Raw genomic sequence first — 20,735 nt, forward strand, 5'->3', positions numbered from 1 at the left:
AGCTTTGTGCGCCCCAGGCAGTGTCTGGTTTCTTTCAAACCTCCATGCTACAATACACTATCTCCTGTCTGGGGTGGTGTAACACCTCCCTGCGACAGGAAAGCCTTTGTCCAGGCCTCCTCTGCTGAGTTTCGGTCAGCAGCAGGAGGTCAGACTTGTGTCTGTGGCAGAAGCATCCATTTTGTGGATCTGAGGCTCTTTTAAAATCAACCGCGTTTTAGCAAAGTAACATGTCGTCTCTCTCTAAAGGGGTGGAATGCTACCCCCGTCGCCAGGACTGGCGAGGGGGTAGTATTCCAAATTGTATGACACCTTACACGACATGTTTTGATAAAGCCAAACCAAAGTTAACATATAACCGCGAGGATTATAATGCACTTAAGAGTATATGGTATGGAATTATCCCGGAACAGCTTAGGGAATTGGTCCCGACAGCTGCAGACAGGCTCAGCTCATGCTAGAGCACCATCTCACATAAAACCAAGCACTCTGCCTCCAGGATTGTTAAGACCTGCCATAGGAGTGACTGATAGGTATATATGTGTCCAGATAGGTTTAGATATAGGCATACTATATCTAAGCAAGGGGTGATTACACCACCTTGCCCCAGCTGATTGATCAGCCAGTTGTGTCAATTTTGGATAGCCAGCCAGGGGTGGCAAAAGATATGCTGCAGCCCCTGGTAGGCCTTGGATGCACCTATGCTCTGTACAGGGGCCCTTAAGGTGACCCAAGCCAATTTAGTTATGAACCTAGGGTACATGGAATCCATTTTACAGAGAGAGCAGATAGCCTGGGGCCCTGATTAGCAGGGAACCAGGCCAACTAAGTGGAAAACCAGCTAAACACAAGGCAAAAAATCTGGGGTAACCATAGTCAGGTAGCCAACTTCCTACAATTATGCAAGCGAGGGTAACCTCATATGCGATGCGGGCACTCGGTCTATGTACAATTGTAGGCCTTTTCACCTTGCTCACGCCGTTACTGTTTGGATTATTTCGCTCGTCCCTATCCTATAATGAATGATTGCGAGCGTCCTTGGTTCCGCACTGGGTTCCACTTACATCTTATTCTATAATGTAGCCCTCACGTTCACTCACACCAGCCATCTCTATTCCCACTTATTGTTTTGCTGTGAGTCTTTTAATTTTGGTTGTTCAATCACGAGCATGGTGCGGTTGCTTTACACCAAGGCTGGTCCCTCACCCCCTGGACAGCACAATGTGCTACGGTCTGTATTAGACGCTCCCTAATCTCCTTCCTTTCTCCTCATTTCCCACAGGCAATCTCTAATTATTCAGGCTTGTACCCTTACTGTCCTGATGATGATCCTACTATTCTCTAAATAGGGTCGAAACGTCGTAGACTAATGTAAACAGTTTGCACATTAATCGAATCTGATTTAAAAAAAGTGTATTTACTGTTTCCTCAAGCTTGTTAGAAATTGTGTTCAATATTCTACAAGCTACCTTTTCTTGCCTGATATGTTCCTGTCCTAAAGTGTACTTGTCGTGTGTTTATGTAGGATGCAGGAATGTGTCCCACTGTCTTGATGTGTTTATACTTTTGGTTTTGAAATTTGTGAATGATTAAATTGACTGTCCGCAGGACACTCTTAATATAGCACTGATTGGAATCTATATTTATCCTTATGACCATACTGCTCTTTTTAAGGACCATTGTTCTAATACTAAACTGTTACCCAAGGTCCTTATTTACCTTTCGGGTTCCCTTGTGTTTTTGAAAATATGAGTTTTCTAACAGCATATTTGTAACATATAAGAGCTTTCTTCCTAGACAGACAAGATTTACATAGTGGGTTTGCACAGACAGGTACCACCAGCTATGGTAATAGGCTATGCTCTCTAAAAAAGCCACCAGGGAACACTACTTTTCCCCACACTCTGAAAAAAATTGAAGAAGGTGCATCCCCTAATTTTATTTACCTTATACGCCTATTTCTGATTCAACTACATTGTGTTACGCATTTTATAAATACCAGTTGTAAAGTTTAACCCCAGTTCATATCATCTAATCATCTAATATACATTTACTTTTTGGGCATTTCGATGACCAAAATACAGTTATCATCACAAGTGCTTAACTAAAAATACATCGGGAAAACAAAGAAACATTAGACTTCGAGGAGTATGTGCACATTCCCCCCCCCCCCCCCCCCCCCCCCCCAGTGGCACATGCTACTGCATATGAAAAGCGGATTCACCAGCTGACCTGGCTGTTACGAATTAAACTGATTTTGTGGTATGTTTAGTAGACTATTTGCATTCCACCAAATTCTATTTACTAACCTACGTGTGGAGATCTCCATCTTTGCCTCTCCTATATTTTCTGTGCAGAGATCCCCACCCCAATTACAAAGATATCTGCACATGTACGCCTAGAGTTTGGTAGTAAATGTGAGAGGGACAGGGGGAGTGGACAGAAAATGGTCAATACTTACAACCAAGCAGGAAGGATTTAGAGAAGAGTAAAGAGGGGTTAAGGATGGGCTAAGGAGGGGATTAGGGAGGAACATGTACCCACCCACCAAAGAGTAAGCCCAGTCCTGTTTACAAACTTCATTTGTAAAGTTATTACAGTTACAAAGGACCAAAGTAGTAGTAAATGGAGCCTATTCACAAAGGTAAAAGTGCAAATTAGTAAATCTACATATGTAAGTTTACTCTAAAACTTTTGAGTAACTGTAGTACTTTTGAGATCATTATAAAAGCTTTAAGTAAAGTGGGTTACTAACAGTTAAAAAACACTTTGGTGCTAGTGCAGTTTGTTTCCGGTGCAAGCAATGCAGTCAGTACAGAGTTAGGTGCCGAGGCAACCAATGCAATTGGTGCAGGAAAGTGCTTCACAGAGGTTCAGAGTTACTGACCACGGTGATGGTTTCCCAGCTCAACCTTAGCTAGAATGGCCTCTGTTCTTTAGTTTAATGGACTGTACTTGGTTCACCAGTGTAAGAAGCTACTGGTGATTCTTAAAGATTAGCCTTGCATAGAGTGGATTCTGGTGGGCCTGCTATCAATTTCTGGTGAAGCTTAATCTCGTGGTCTAACTGTGTAACATTTCTGCTCTGCTAATGCAGGAAAATTTACAAGTCTACGATTTAGTTGTATTGCTCCTGGGTCGAAGCATGCCAGACCTGCATCCCCTCTGATTGAAGGGGATTTTTAGCAGCTGTCTCCTATCCTGCCACATCTCCTAACAGGTGCATAGTATCAGAGATGATATCTCCCTGGCTGTTTTTGAACAAGCTGCAAGAAGTTGGAGGTGACACCTGCAGCCACGGAGGAAGGTTCTGAGTGCATGGGAGCATGCCAAAGTGAAACTTTAAGAATTTTATTTTCCGTAGTTTTGGGTATCCCAAGTTAAAATATTTCAAGGACTAAGATTTTATAGATATTCAAAGTCATCCAGGCATGAGATCTGAACGAAAAGGGGGCTTTGTTCTCCACCATGTAGTCTTGTTGTAGGGATTTCCATACCAGCTTTGTGAAGGCTGAATGATGGATCTGTGTATTCCAGATGGCAGAGAGCCCATTGGTTGCCAGAGCTTCCTGTAGATGGCTTCTTTCAGTCGATTTTCCCCTCGGTTGGAGGTCTTGCCTTAAGAGCTGGTTTAGAGTGTCTGGGGCCAATGATCTGATCTTATTTCAACAGATGATGTATGCTCCATGCCTGGGCAAAGATTGCTTCGTAGGCCAAACTCCAGCCTTACTTGCACCGGAAGGTGTAGTTTGAGAGGCTTAACATAACACTGTATACTTTGACTAGAATTCTATCCAATAGCTTTACGTCTCTGCCTCGCATTCTTTCCCTGCCATAGGTTATTGTGGGGGGAATTTTAGCCTGTGCTACCTTCAGGAGGGGGCTTAGTGTTGGACCAGTTTGTTTTTATGTCAGATTTTTCAAAGTCAATGGTAGAACCGGCCCTTTCCTTTTGATCTCTTCTTGTTGTCATACGAAGGATCCTTCTTTTTCTATGTAGACGCCTAGGTACTTGTAATCCACCACTGGTTCTAATTGTGTGCCGTACAGGTGCCAGGACCTCGCTCATTTCCTCTTGTTGTTAATGGACATTGTCCTTGTTCTCTTGAGATTGATTGTCAAGTTGTTTTCTCTGGCATAGTCCTGCATTTTGTTGAGAAGGTGTTGCATGCCAACTGCTGTATGGCTAAGCAGAATTATGTCATTGCGTACAGGATGTTGGACAATGTTGTGCTCATCAGCCTCAGCATGTGGGAGTTGCAAGTGTTGATTGTCTGAGGTAGATCTGCCATAATTAGAATGAATAAAGTGGGCGCCAGCACATAGCCCTGCTTCAGGCCTTTGGTTGTTGTTACTCGGGAGAGAGAGAGGTGGGTCCCTGCTCCCAGTTTCACCTGCATCCAAGTATCTGTATGGAGGAGTGTTAAAGTTTTTAAGAGAACTTGTGGAATGCCCCAACAGGATAGCTTCCCCCAAAACATAATTTCTTATGGGTTTATTTTAAGCCCCTACCTACATTATTCTCTGTTGTTGGGTGTTGCTGTATCAGTGGTTGGTTAGGAGGGGTGCTGGGCTTATTCTAGCTCTGTGTTGGAGTACATTTATGACTGTTTTGGGTCCTTTTTGGCTGTGGTACCTTTAGAAGTGCAGTTTGTGAATACAAATTGGTTTACTCTTTGGTGGGCGGATGAAGGTCACTCCCTAAACCCCTCCTTACTTCTCCCTTCATCCAGCTACTCCCCTCTGTCTCAGAAACATTTATACTAAAACGTATAGTCAGGGGGCTGGAGGCTCTGCAGTCAGTGCAGAGATCTCCACATAGAAGAATATAGAAGGTGGGTGAATAGCATTTTTTCTGTACTTTCAGGTGAATAGGACTAAACTATGGGAGCTGCTCTTAAAAATGGGCATGGACCCTTGAACACCTAATATTGAAATGCCCTTGTGTCACAGCATACTGGGATCGAATTTTCGCGTTCATTACCAAAGTGCTACATATTTCTCTCCCGAGAGAATTTGCAACCTTAGTCTTGGGATTTACCAAAGCCGTCACCCTCAATGAAAATGATAAAGCCCTACTTGATCTGCTTCTGACGGCGGCGGTTAAAATCATATTGAATAATTGGAAGGACACAGGCAAAGCCTCTTTCCCCCATTGGCTCAACTGGATCTCAAATCTTAGAGGAGGCGACAATATAGCGCTGGCCTCTACACCATGGCGTCCCCCACATAGGACACTATGGTCCTCGCTCGACACTCACTTCGACCTGTTCAAACCGCCATGATTGTCTGATAGCCACATGTACTTCTCTCGATAGAGCCCTTTCAATACCTATCAGCCTAATTGCTGACACATACCTTTTCACAGAACGTCTTGCGCCTTTTTCCAAGATACTGATCTTACTAGAATGCACGATTTTCTCGCACCTCTTGTTGTTGTGACACCTGCAATGTGTACCGATGCAATGCCTAATTTCCTTATTGTTTATATTTACTTTATCCCCCTTATGTTCCCTTTATGATATGCTTTCGTTATCATTTGAACCATGCTTGATATATGCTCTTGACTGGAATGCGCTCTGTTTATCTCTCAATAAAAAAAATTTGTGAAAAAAAAAAATGGGCATGGACTCCTCACTTGTTGGGGTCTATCATGCTTTACACATTGGCACTTCAGCTTCAGTAAGATTCAGAGAGGGAGGGGGAATGTACTTGGCTGTTCCCTGTGAACAGAGGGGTCAGACAGGGGTGCGTTATGGCACCTATTTTCTTTCGATTGTATATTAATAACCTCAAACCTTTTTAACTACTCGTGGTCAAAATATGCTGCTGCTTAATACAATTTACCTTCCGACTTTTTTATATGCCAACAATGAGGTAGTAATGTCTACTACACCTAATGACTTTATAATCCTCATAGAAAAGTGTATTGAGTTCATGGACAAACTTGACCTGGACTCCAAATTAGCTGAATCATTATATTTGGTGTATGATCCCCCAGCAGTTATCCATCACTAAATAAGTGAACCCCTGTGTTAAAAAACTTCAAGGAACTTATAACTGTGATAAGAGAAGGGGAGGAATTAGACAAACTGATTATAAGAGACAACCTGAACACCAGAACTACCGAGGAAACGGAATCGTATTGGTACTGGGTTACAAATCTGTGGGAAAAATCCCTTCTGACCAGATTTTGCCTTCCGTCTATTTGCTGCATCCTTAACTTCCCACTGGGGCATTTTGACACAGTATCCATACTACTCTGCCCCTGCAATGAACATTCCACTTACATTTTTCTGCATTTTGTGTTTTAATGAGTTTAGATTTGCGTTTTAAGGAGTTTAGATTTGCTAAATGTCTGTGCAGCAACACGCAGGGCTCTCCCTTTGCCACAGGAGCCCCGCTAACCTACCACAGCACTTCTCCTCCTTTCAGGCGGGCTCCTGATTGCGTCTCGCGGCCCCTACCACCATCAGGCGGAAGTGCATGTCTTCCGGTTTTGATCGGGCCGCGGGGATGATTCTTGGCAGCAGGACGCGGGGTGGGCACCCGCCTGAAAATAATCAAAGCGGGGTAGACACCTGCAAAAGGCACCATAAAATCGGGGTGGGCACCCTTATTCAAAATAGCTTGAGAGCGGGGTGGGCACCCGCTCTCCAAAATAAAATCATCAATGTGGGGTGGGCACCTGTGAAGCAAAAGGTGAATGCGGGGTGGGCACCCGCCTTGTCAATATTCATAAAGCGGGGTGGGTTCCCGCTCGGTATGAAAAGAATGCGGGTTGGGCACCCCCCCCCCCCCCCCCCCTCCCGAGGCATCACGGGGAGAGTCCCTGACGCCGGATTCCCTCTAAAAGGGGCTGCAGCTCCGTGCTGCGAAGCCAAGGCTTTCCTCTTCTGGGAAAATTAAAAGACATCTCTCACATGGCCTTAGAGATTTAGGAGGCAATCCTGGGCCCAGGGAGGCAAGCCCTCATGGCGATTCTTCCTGGGCCCCAGCAGCAGCAAGCCCCAGCAGGTTCAGGAAGAAGCACACAAAACATGGGGTCACAACCCCTATACTTATACCCTGATTCTCTTTTTTCTGCAGCACAGGGCTTGGGGGAACAAGATGCAACTGGTTCAGGGGGCATTGGAGCACTTTGTTTACCTAGCTCCTCTTCCCCTTTGTCAGGTTGGTGCCCGGTAATCAGTCACACCATAGGGGACGGAACCAGCATTGTACAGGGTAGGCACAGACCCATTCATGGTCAGGGGATTACTCCTCCCACTACTCCCAATACAGATGTCCCATTCAGCCTAGTGCTGACTCACCCTGTCCCTCCTGGAGCCACACACACCTCCTAGCCCCTGTCACTCACAAGCCAGACATGCAATTCACATCAGGCAGGCAGAAAAATAGCACAAAGAAATGCCAACTTCTAAAAGTGGCATTTCTAAAATAGTTATAATAAATCTGAGCACATCATTGCGCAGCATTTACTATGACAGTTCCAAATATACTAAACTTGACCACGCTGCTCCTCTCATATCAGGAATTACCACTAAAACACTTATCAGGGTATCCACAATGCATTCCTATGGGAGGGCAGCCCCACAGTAGTGAGAAACCGAAATGGCTGTTTGTCACTACCAGGACATGTCACACACTTAAGCTACAAGTCCTATCTTTTACCTACAATGCACCCTGCCCATAGGGCTAGCTAGGGCCTAACTTAGGGGTGACTGACATGCAGGAAAAGGGGGGTCACAGACATGGCACACACTTTAGATGCCACGTCACAGCAGCAGTGACACTGCGCGCACAGGCCCTGCCATGGCAGTGGTCTGAGATAGGTTTGAAAGGCTACTTTGGTAGGTGGAGCAATCAGTGCTGCAAGCCCACCAGTAGCATTTAATTTACCAGCCCTGGATATATGAGATACCACTTTACAAGGGACTGGCAGGTAAATTAAATACACCAACCAGCTGTAGACCAATCATATCAAATGTAACACAGAGAGCTCCCTCACTTTACACTGGACAGCAGTGCTTAAGTGCCCAGAGGCCTAAAACCACCAACACCATGTCAGAGAAAAGGCTAGGAGAAAGGCAAAAGGTTTTAGCGATGACCTTTTCAAAAAGGGCCACTGTTCAACAGAGTTTTGGTGGGGGGTGTAATTTCTGGCTACAGAATCCGTAATTGCTAGCTTTTTGAAGAAGGGCAAGTCAGAAAAGGATGTAAACTCTTATTGCCCAATCAGCTTCCTTAATTGTGACTATAAGCTGTTCATGAAAATTGTAGCTAATCATCTTGCAGTAGTAGTCCCTCCGGTCATTCATAATGATCAAAATAGTTTTCTCCCAGGCAGGAATATGGCAACTAACACACAGTGTCTTTCTCAGACAATAGATTACTTTACTGTACACAGAACTAAGGCAGCTATTATAATATTAGATGCTGGGAAGGCGTTCGATCAAGTCGAGCAGAATGTCCTTATCTCAGTTTTATTAAAATTCGCCTTCCCGCCAAGGCTTCTACAGGTATTAAAAAAGGTGTACATTAATGCTAAGGCAGCTATGATCGTAAATGGGAAGCTGGCAGGGATAACTACTATAAACCGAGGGACGCGCCAAGGCTGTCTTCTCTCTCCCATTTTATTTACCTCATTCATTGAGCGTTTGGCCTTGCTATACAACAAGCTGACAACATCCAATCCCCCATATTAGGGGCAGTTAAATTGAAACTATTTGCTGACAATATGGCTCTCTCTTTAGCAGCAGGTAAGGCTAATATAGCACATGCCTTCTCCAAAATAAGTAAATATACAGAGATAATGGGCTATAAGATAAACCATGGGAAATCAAAAGCTATACTCTTTAACTGCTCTTCAGAAGTATTGCCATCATTAATGCATGCCCATTATTCCTCAACCTCACCAATAAGATGCTTAGGAATATACGTGACCTCGAAGCTAGAGGAGCTATTTGCGCAAAATTTTAAGGCAACATTGAATAAGATCCGTACTCTATGAAACCATTGGCAAACTCTTCCCATATCAATCATGGGTTGGGTCACTTTAGTGAAAACGAAAGTTTTTCCTTTATTACTATTTTTGTTTGCAAACATTCTGATAAAATTTCCTGAGCCTTTTTTTTAATCAGTATATACTGAAATTAGAAGCTGTGGGTCCAATTCACAAAAGTAATCTGAGACAAAATCCTAACCTTACGACTTTTGTTATTCACAGAAGGCATTTACGAGTACTAAAGTAAGGATTTTGTACAATCAATCTTAAGTTTTGGTCTTAAGTTAATTAAACAACAGGGGGTGGTGATGGACAGAGTTTCTGAATTAAGCAGAATACTCTCACCCAGTCAAGAGATCAGGGCTTAATCCAACACCGTTTTTTAGCTCACTGCACCATCCCAGCTCAGAACCTGGCTATATGCAAATTAGTCTGTCCCTGGCCCAGTGCATCATGGGAACAGGGCAAACCAAACTACCAAGCCAATTCTTTCACTGGGAAGGAAACAAGCTTCCGGGGACCGGTTTCTGGCATTTCAGCCGTCTTCGGCCCGGCTTGCTTGAATCCTGATGGTGCAATGAGCAAGGGACTCACGTCTGAGTATACCCTTCTACGCTTATGGTGGACAAAATAATTAAACAACAGGGGGTGGTGATGGACAGAGTTTCTGAATTAAGCAGAATACTCTCACCCAGTCAAGAGATCAGGGCTTAATCCAACACCGTTTTTTAGCTCACTGCACCATCCCAGCTCAGAACCTGGCTATATGCAAATTAGTCTGTCCCTTGCCCAGTGCATCATGGGAACAGGGCAAACCAAACTACCAAGCCAATTCTTTCACTGGGAATGAAACAAGCTTCCGGGGACCGGTTTCTGGCATTTCAGCCGTCTTCGGCTCGGCTTGCTTGAATCCTGATGGTGCAATGAGCTAGGGACTCACGTCTGAGTATACCCTTCCACGCTTATGGTGGACAAAATAATTATGAGCTAAAAAACGGTGTTGGATTAAGCCCTGATCTCTTGACTGGGTGAGAGTATTCTGCTTAATTCAGAAACTCTGTCCATCACCACCCCCTGTTGAAAGAATTGGCTTGGTAGTTTGGTTTGCCCTGTTCCCATGATACACTGGGCCAGGGACAGACTAATTTGCATATAGCCAGGTTCTAAGCTGAGATGGTGCAGTGAGCTAAAAAACGGTGTTGGATTAAGCCCTGATCTCTTGACTGGGTGAGAGTATTCTGCTTAATTCAGAAACTCTGTCCATCACCACCCCCTGTTGTTTAATTATTTTGGTCTTAAGTTAAACTTAAGACAAACTTAAGTTTAACTGAGACAAAATCTTAACTTTACGAGTAGGATTTTTTGTTAGTTAAACTTAAGTTTGTCTTAAGTTTAACTGAAGACCAACATTTAAGTTTAACTGAGACAAAATCCTAATGTTAATACTTCTAAATGCCTTCTGTGAATACCAACAGTCGTAAAGTTAGGATTTTGTCTGAGATTACTTTTGTGAATCAGGCCCTTTGTGTTTTTAGGTTGGCTGACGATGTCCTCTTCCGCTAGCTTGTGCAAAGAGAATTTCTATTTCACACATATGTTAAAGGTACCTGAAATAGGGTTTACCCCTTCTTAAAAATTCTGAGGCTACCTAAAATGTCTAGATACAAGACCCCTCGAATTATCAATGGATCGCTTCAATGGGATCTGGGAGAAAAATATAATTTATCGGTTTCATCCCCACTGTAAACTAGTAGACTGAATTCCACTGAGTTTATATCTGTCCAATCAGAATTGTTATCAGTAGTCTCGTTTGGTGTTTCGGAGGGTGCAAGATTTTTATCACAATGGTGAATTTTCTCAATGACATAGGTGACAAATCTGAATTCCAATCTTAATGTTTCTTTCCTTTTTAGCTTTGTTCAAATTAAGCTTTTTTTGTGTCGGATTCGGAATAGGGGATGGAACATTTGCAGAAAATCTCAGCAAAGCATAAACTATTTCCGAAATACAGGGCACAGGGAATTGGTACTGACAACTACATCCAAAAATAAGCAAGGCACTGCTTTCAGATCTTCTAGAGTTAATAGAATTCTCAACAGGGTGTAAACTCGAAAGCTCTCAGTGGCAGTTTTACAATTGATTAAGTTACAATGCGGGACGAACTGGCAAACTAAGGAGAATGGCTTTTTTCAGCAAGTGGATGCTATAATATACCCCAGCCAAAATCAATAAAACGTATCCAGGGGCAGAATCTGGATGTTTCAGGTGTAATTAGGCTAATGGGAATTTGCTTCATATGATGTTTACATGCACTTGTCTAACAACATTCTGGCACAATATATTTGCTGAAGTTAGCCAAAGATTGAAACTCAATGTTTCTCTGGATGCGTATGGTGCACTGTTTGGCATTATACTTTCCACTTTAGAATTGACAATGTAGCACCAACTAGAATTTATTTCCATATTAGTGGCAAGTTTATTAGTTCTGGTGAATTGGAAATCAGATACAGAGTACATACTCATGAAATCATGTATGCAAAAAAAAAAATGGGGAGCACATATAAAATGGATAGAATTAGGAAAACTAATTTGATATGTAATAGATAAGAAAGCTTTTTTCTTTTTATGAACTATGATTTGAGTTATGTTGTTAAATTCATTGGTCGAATACATTTATGGGCTGAATTGTTTGATTTATTTGCAATGTATACAAACTGTTCTGCTACATCTCACAAAAACAAAATAAATGTAAAAATAAGACGTAACAAAAGTGTGCCTGCGAATGTAATTATTTTTATTCATTTATATATTCTGGTGGGTTATTGCGAGAAATGATGAGTAAGGAAATCATTGAAACTGCAGACACACACAACTGTTTAAAACAATTTAAAGAAAATATAGAATTTAAGTTCAAAAACGTTATAAAGCCTTTCGATAAATGCATGTGTATACCAAAAGGAAATAGCACTCGAATATAAAGCACTTTCATGATGTACCGTGATGTCACAGAAGCAAATTATGAATGCTCTTTTTGTGCGTATAAAAATAAAACAAAAACCTATGTTTTATTTCAAGGATGAAGTTAATCAGATTTTGGAAACCAACCTCTGGTTACGTCATGTAAGTAGCATACCTTTTTATTGTGATAATAATCTGAATAATCAATTGGCAGAAATAGTTATAAAGTTATATGTATAACATACTTAATAACAGGACTTTCAGCCAACCGTCTGCATCCATTGGTCTGTTATTGTGTCATTCACATTTTGCTTCCGCCCAATACAGCATACACCATAGGGCAAAGCTTCAGCCCACTCCTGCAATTTGCTAACTTCATTGTGAGTCAAAGCATTCTGTCCTTTCACATGGATCACATCTTCAAGGAAGTAGCTCCACTGAGTGCGAACAGTCATTCTTTTTAGTTTGGCGAAGGCCGAGCAGTTTCTCCAACAATAAAGCTTTGCAAAAAACATGAAAAACAAAACAATCTTTGACAAAAGCAAGAAGCTGGCAGCCAATACCAGACCTATTGGCTTTGCCACTGTTTGTTACGTTTTGGTAAGAGTTTTAGGAAACCCTATGGGTGCATCTTATTGGTAGATGAGGTATGGAGCTTATTCATTACACCATTTGTGTGTCTTCTCTGTGTTAATGACTCAGCAAACCTTTGTGTGTTCATGACACCTGGTTATTGTTTTGTATTGTATTGTAATTGTATTTATATGGCGCTTACTACCACTACCCCTGACAAGGCGTTCAAGCATTTTCAGCGAGTGGTATACTACTCCCGAACCTAAAAAGGAATAGTGGTGGATTTGTATTTTAAAATTTGAGTTAATTTGAGCGGTTTGCATGTGAGTCTGTTAGTTGGACTGAAAAGGATAATGGGGGATGAAAGAGGGAAGAGTCTACAAAGTGTTTATTGGGAGATCATAGTATTAAGATGAGTTTTGGGATGAGTATAAGGAAAGATGGAGGAGGGAAAAATCTCTAGGAATGAATTAGGGAGTTCATAGTAGTAAAATTAGTTTTGGGATGATCCAAGGAGGGATATAGGAGGAAAGAGTCTAGAAAGGGTTATTTTGGAGATCAAGGTAGTAGAATGAGATTTGGAATGAGTCAGAGAGTTGAAGTAAATATATATTGAGAGAGGCATAGAATAAAATATAGGGTAGTGTATTGAAGAGTCAAATATTTTTTTTTACAGTAGGAGTAAAGTAATAAATATATAGATACATAAGAACATATATTTTTTTTATTTTACGGAGTTTTATACAGCGCAAACTTGACTTGAAGGCATCGGGTATCAGAGCACTTTACATAGCACCAGTTGTGTTACATGAGGACACATACATTTTTGTTAGGCACAGGGAGATTAAGTAATTTGCGCAGAATCACAGGATGTTCAGCGCCATTGCCGAGACTCAAACAAAGTTCCCCAGATTCAAGGTCGACTGCCCTAGCCGTTAGGCAATATATACATATTTATATCAAGAAATATACATATCTAGATACATACATATAATCCAATTAAATGTTTATATACATCGGGATATGCTGTACATTTGTGTTTGAGTATGGTGAAAAGAGCCAACTCTTGAGTGGTCTTCTGAAGCTAAGATAGTTATCTGTGGATCTTATGTCTGGGGTAATGAATTCCATAGTTTGGCTGCTTAGAGAAAGATGTGCCACCTAAGGAGTTTTTCTTGTATGATTGGATTTTGAGGAGAGTAGCCAATCTGTAGTGAGATTCTTTTGTTGAAAGCATTTAGTGATTTTGTTCCTGATGAAAAGCGGTCCTGTTCCATGTATTGCTTTGTGGGTGATAAAAGCAGCTTGAATGTGGAATTTCGGGCAACCAGTAACCAATGTAGGGCCCTCAAGGCAGAGAAGATGTGGGCATGTGGCTTTACATGTAGGAGTAGTCTGGCAGCAGAGTTCTGAATCTGTTGCAGTCTTTTAATTGTTGATAAAGATGATCCGTGATAGAAGGCATTGGCGTAATCAAGTGTAGACAGTACAAGAGAGATAGTGACCTGGGCCTTGTGTGGAAATCTCAGGTGGGGAAGATGCATCGCAGAGTTTTCCTAGTGGTGAAGCTTGGTCTTGCTAATTTCTTCACTTGGGCATTCATTGATAACTTGGAGTCTATGGTAATTCCAAGGTTTCTTACTTCCTTAGATATTTTAGGAGGTGGTCCCAGATCGGCAGGCAAGGCACAATCTCAGTCATCATTTTTCCATTTGCTACATGTGAGTATTTCCATTTTGGAAGCATTCAATTTGAGATGGCTCCATGTCATCCACTGATCAACAGCTCTGAGGCAACTGAAGCTTTTTGAGTTTCCAATGTCTTCGGGGCTTTCCAGTTTAAGGAGTATTTGTGTGTTGTGTGTCCTCTGCATAGTTATAGCATTTGAGTGGAAATTCATTGATCATTGCCAGTAATGACTTCATGTAGATGTTGAAATGCAAGGGTGAGATGATAGAGTCTTGAGGAATACCTGCTTTTGTGTAGAATGGTTTGGATGAGAAATGTGGAGAATGGATGACAATTGTTCTGTTTTGAAGGTAGGATGTGATCCAGTCAAGGGCAGTACCCTCTAAGCCCGCTTCGTAGAGTCTTTGAATTAGAATGTCATGGTCAATTGTGTGAAGGCAGCTGAGAGGTCCAAAAGAAGTAGTGAAGCAACTCCATTGCAGTCTACTGTTTTCTTAATCTCATCCTAGATGGCGATGAGGGAAGATTCTGTGCTTCTTCCTGGACAGAATCCTGTTTGGAAGTCAGAAAGTATTGAGTTATCTTGAATAAACTTTGACATCTGGGCGAATGCTGCTCTTTCAATCATTTTGCCCAGGAAAGGTCTATTTGTAATCGGTCTGTGGCTGTCGGGGTCAAGCGGGTCCAGGTTAGTTTTCTTAAATAATGGACATATGTATGCCTTTTTTAGGTCTTCTGGAAAAATTCTTGGAGTTATGGAATTATTGATGATTCTTCTTACTGGTGTGGCAGCAGAGGTAGTTAGAAGAATGTTCTTGAATATTTGTGGTGGACAAAGGTCAGAAGGGCTTCCGGCAGGCCTGCTTGCTTTGACCAGATCCTTAAATTCACTCCGGTGGTTTTGCTTTGTTTTTAATAAGAGTCCAACGTGTTTGCTTTGGTAGTGTAATGATTTGCCAGCTTGTCTGTGAACTCTTGAGTAATGGGATGAGTTCTGTCTATGCATTTAGGTTCACGAAATTCTGTGGGAAGTTTGAAAAATTCTTTATTTGCACATTTAGCATTTGAATTCTGTCTGAATAGTACCTTTTGTAGCTTTTTTAAAAGGTGACTCGTATAATCTGTTAAATTTCAGTAGGCAATGTTTGTCTTGATTGCTCTTTGTTTTGAGCTAGATGCATTGCAGCTTTCTAATTTGCTGTTTTCTCACTTTTAGTTCTGTATTTCTCGAAGGTGCCTTTTTTTTTTGTCCTGTTTTGTTGTTCAGGCCAGCCTTAGCATATTAACATCTTCCTGAAGCCACTCATATAGTTTTTGAATTGAATTTATTGTGTCTAGATCTGTCTTGGACGGTAGTTATGTTTCTAAGTATTCAAAATAGAGTTTGTTCCACGATTGATAGGTGGATGCATGTAAGGTGACTTTAGGTATGTTGCTTTGTGGTATTTTATGTTGGAAAACTAGCAAATGGTGATATGACCATGTGACTGGAGTAATCGTTTGAAAGATAACTAGTTCTGGACTTTGTAACAATTACATCTAGGATGTGCCCAGCGATGTGTGGGTGTTTGTGGATGACATGATGTAGGTTCAGTGTGAAGGCCAGTGATGAGGATTTTTGGATGGGGCATATTGGCTTTGCCAGCAACTCTGTCCCATTAAAGCTCAGCTTGACCATCCGGGCAACACTCAAAACAATTGGAGCCTGCTTAACCGAGCGATCCCCAGCTTTAACCTGTAAATCTTGCTAACCCCAGTCGCAGACTTGCTTATCTCTGTTCTCCTGGAACATTTGTGGTCTTCATCATATAATGGCCTCATTAGAGACCCGAAATTTCATCCTCAGACATGACCTACTTGCCCTCCAGGAAACATGGACTACTCACAACTACCCCATAGTAGGATACATTGAATACTGGAAACCAGCTCTAAGGAACTGTAACTATGGGCGCCCCAAGTGGGGGGGGGGGGTCTGACCATTTACATTTCCTGCACTTTAAAAGGCCCAACTGAGTAACTAAACTTCGATGAGGACTGGCTGCTTGGAGTGCTGCTTCTCAATGTTTACATCAACCCAAGCGCACAAACAAAAAGGGTTCACTGAAACCGATTGCTCAAAATTCTGTGTGACCTGGCCAGGGACTTCCCTCACGCAGACTGTTTGCTTACCGGGGACTTTAACCCCAACCTTTTTCAGGGAAACCCGTCAGATTTTGGAGGTCTTCTGCCATTTCATCCGCCGGCATTGAAGGATCAGATTAAACCCTCATTTCAACTATATTGTGGTTCAGGGGAGCACTGCGTGTTGCAACTTTACAGCGCAGGTTTCATCGTAATGAATGGTAGATTCACACAGGACATCGAATTGGACATGCAAAAATGGTCAAAAGTACTCTTACCTAGTCTATACCATCTGTAATTCAGCCCTGTTCTCACACTTAGAAAATTATAGCATCATAGCGCGATCTCAGAGCGGCCACTGCCCACAAGTCGTCACGGTCACTCTAAACTCAGTCCATCACGATCTTGCTCCAATTACTTACAAGGGAGTTCACACCGAAAACTTAAAACATATAAAATGGAATAATGACATCAGCATAAACATCATGAAGGAATGCTGCTTATTCACAGCAGGCGGTTTTCCATTGACACCCTCTCCCATCGCTGATTGGTCAAACTTCTGTTCTCATTTGTTAAGCCTTTTCTCATCCCTTTTGCATTCCCATACCGATTTTCGTAGCAGCCAGCCCCTATTTTAAATCAAATCAGGGTGCTAAAGAAGGTCTGAAACACCGCCCTACTGGCAGCCAAGAAGCACCCTGACTCTATCGACCTACTGAACGAGTACAAAATTGCACAAAAAAACTACAGACAGGCATATCAAAAGGATAAACAACTCCACCTCAAACAATTCCGGTGTAAGCTTCTCTGGGAAGAAAAAACTGGAACTTAAGAATATTCTGAATGCTAGTGAATAGGCAAGTTAACAGAACTACCAGCCAGGGGAGTGCAAACATTGCAGAGGCAGAACGGGAAACATTTTTGACTGGCCATTTTAGGGCCAATGGAGGAGCAGATCCTACATAAATTAATAATTCCAAACTGATTAAAGACGCCCCTATGGAGTGCCAGGATGTTCACAAGATTCGAGGCAACATCAACGTAAGAAAATCTTTATCACCCAAATAAGGCTAGCTAACATACAAAAGCAAGACCAGATGGAGCGCCAGGTCCAAACAGCCTGCCACAGGTCCTGTGTAAATCGAATATCCCTCTCTGGTCAAAACAAGTAGCAACCTTCTTCAATTTTTCCCTAAGGAGTTCAACTATACCTGACTCCTGGCGAGGTGCAATAATCCACCCAATCTATAAGTCTGGCTCCCATTTCTCCCCAAATAGTTACAGGTTGATAGCCTTAATGGACAACGAGGCCAAGTATTTTGCGAGTATTTTACATGAAGAACTGAGATCTTGGGCTGACCTGAAAGGACTGGTCTCAAAAAATCTAACCAGTTTTATTTCAAACTCTGGCACCATGTCTAATTTACTGTCCCTATCAATTTTCCTTGATAAAGCACTAGTCTCATTCAAGGTGGTTTACTGTTGTTTTGTTGACTTTAAAGCTGCCTTTGATCGGGTCCCAAGGGCAGCACTTTGAGCCAAGCTAACAAAGTGGGGAATCCCGGTCAAAATCTTGGAGGCAGTAGTCCAACTACATACCAACACCTGGATATAAGTCAAGCTTGGCACCAGCTCACATCTGTCTCGAAAAATCAAGACGACAAGGGGAGTCATACAAGGATGTGTGCTAGCTCTGCTGCTTTTTAATCTGTTCATCGCTGATCTCTCAGCGGATCTACATGCGATAAACAGCCATCCCTCTAAGATTGGTGATGTTCAGCTAAGCAACCTTCTGTATGCTAATGACCTCACCCTCTTCAGTCTCACTCGAGTAGGGCTGCAACAACTGTTAAACACATTACATAGTTACACCGCTACAAACAACCTAGAGATAAACCTAAAGAAAACTCAAGTGGTCATATTTGGCAGAAAGCACTATGGAGGCACTATGGAGGCAGGGCTGGTCATATAACAACTCTGGACTCGCGGTAAGAAAATCTTATAAATACCTGGGGATTAACTTTGACTCTAGGGGCACCTTTGCCAAACATCGCAGCAACATCTCGATGAAAGCTATTGCTCTTCAAGTGAATTTCTCAAAACTCTCAAAACAATTGACAATCCCGAGTTTAACCCCAATGTTGGACATCATGAGAGCCAAAATAGGCCCCACGTTGTCATATGGTTTCGAAATTTACCTAGGCAAACTCAGCACAACATTAAACCAACATGTGACTAAGATTTTTAAAAGGGTCTTTCAGCTGCCAAAATCCACATCCGCTGCACAGATCCGACTAGAATTAGGCCTTGCAAATAATGAAATGCTAAGCGCAGGTGCTTATTTAAATCTGTGCAACAAGCTAAGGCAGGCCGGAGCTGGTTCCCTCAAGTCACTGTTATGGTCAGATATCAGTTCTCGTAATCTTAGTGGGTCATACAGTCGGTTCTTTCACAAATGCGTACAGCAATTATCAACAAGAGACCTCTGGAACCTTAACCCTAGCAATAAAGTCTTCAAAACAAGTATTAGGAAGCACATCTGTATGTGGTCCTATAATATCTACAAAGTACTCCTGACCAAATGCAAGCATGCATGGGTAGTAATTAACGTATCATATGGCCTCTCTTCCACCATACCTCCCCTGCACATACCCAGAGCACTTAAAACTGCGGTTTGTGGCACTTAGATTGGGGGAATGGCACTTCCTGAAACAGTTACCACTTTGGCGTCGCCCATCAGACGAGCTTCTGTGCAGGGGTTGCGGGGAATTGTTGTAGTCTTTGGAGCACGTTGTATGCCTCTGTCCAGCATTTCTGGCTTTGCGCAGACTAAAACTGAGGCCAGAGTGGAATAGATTGGGAGTCTGGTCCTGTAGGCAGGCAATCATTGCGGCATTGAACCCAGAGAACACTGCTTTAAACATAAGCTTCACAATCTTTATCCACCTTGCATATCGCAAGCTTAACCAGCAAACTCCAGGCCCAGTACTAAAACCAAGGAATGAGCACAGGTGATTAAAATAACGGTATATCTACGAAGCAGCATCCTAGCAAAATCTGTGTACTCCGCCCCTGCCACAATACGGAATGCAAACTTAATGACCTGTCATCGACTACTGATAATTGACTGTTGTCACTCTGAACTGTACATTAACTTTGGGACACTTTTTTACAACTTGGTGCTTTATCTGTAGTTTTTAGAAGTAACCTCTATTTTCCTTTTTTATTATTATTAATTGTTTTTAACGATACTATGTTGCCACTTGATTTTACATAAGCAATGGTTACCTTGCATTAGAAAAATTCTATATCAACAACTTTATTGCATTATTTCAATAGAGAATGATGGGTACACCCTAGTGAAAAAAAGTATTTTAATGTTTTTCTACGTTTTGTCTTTTTACATGTGTATTGTAAGGATTTAACAAATCAAACAATAAATATATATATAACAGCCGTTGTCAAACCAAATGTTGGGTCATCCAGAATGCACAGGTTGGAGTGTAGTGTTATCAGGTTTGAAATTGCATCTAGAAATGTGTATGGGAATGTTGCATTGCTAGGTGGAGGTCTATAAAGGGGGAGGAAGTTGGTCTGGGGTTGCATCTGGTGAAGAGGGCCTCACAATCTGGTATGGAAACTTCATTAGCTTTAGTGAGATGTATTGTTTGCTTGAATATAACCACTAGTCCACCTCCTCTTTTGCCTGTACAATTTTATGTGATAATTTGATAGCCTAGAGGAACGGCTTCATGCAACACTGGAGACATGTAGTCTCCCAACCATGATTCAGTTAAGAGTAAGTTAGGTTATATGTCAGTGAGTAGGTCTTAGATGTGATGCTTGTTTTAAGAGAGTGATCAAGTATTTATTAGTAGGCAGTTTAGAGATTGTGTTTTGGTGAAGGTGTGACTTTGTTTTTTTAGAAGAGTTAGCAGTATTTTTTGAACTTGTAGCAGGTGTGTCAATAGTGCTGGTATTAGCTTTATGAGGATAGCAATCATGTTGCTTTTCTATATCTTATTCCTCATCCAGCAGGCTTAGAAGGAATTTTGATGGGTCTGCGTGTGTAGGTGGTGGAGATGGTGTTTGAGAGTGCGTTGATGAGCTGTGCTGTTTTGTAGAGTAACCTTGTTGTATAATAGACATGGAGATGTGAAGTTTTGAAGAATGCCCTGTTGGTTATTTTGTTCGCATTTGTTTAGGATGGAAGGTGTATGAGTTAGGGGTGGTGGTGTAGCATGTGGGTCATGTTGTAAGGCTCTAAATTGTGCAATGGATGAGAGGCGTTTGAATGAAAATTATTCTGTTGTGTATTTGTGATAGGTGTGGGGAAAGAGAAAGGTTGGCAGTAGAGATGGTTTAGGATGGGTATTATTTGTGTAGT

At 41.9% G+C, this 20,735-nt stretch overlaps 1 protein-coding gene across 1 annotated transcript in view; it reads left to right on the forward strand.

The window, feature by feature from the left end:
* Positions 1 to 20,735, forward strand: part of CHRNA6 (cholinergic receptor nicotinic alpha 6 subunit) — a 368,323-nt gene that overhangs the window by 173,960 nt on the left and 173,628 nt on the right. The window contains exon 3 of the mRNA XM_086963194.1: positions 12,083 to 12,127. Coding sequence (XP_086819320.1) covers positions 12,083 to 12,127 — 45 coding nt within the window. The remainder of the gene's footprint in view (positions 1 to 12,082; positions 12,128 to 20,735) is intronic.

This window comes from Lissotriton vulgaris, chromosome 3_1 (genome assembly GCF_964263255.1).
Source record: "Lissotriton vulgaris chromosome 3_1, aLisVul1.2, whole genome shotgun sequence".
Classification (NCBI taxonomy): Eukaryota; Metazoa; Chordata; class Amphibia; order Caudata; family Salamandridae; genus Lissotriton; species Lissotriton vulgaris.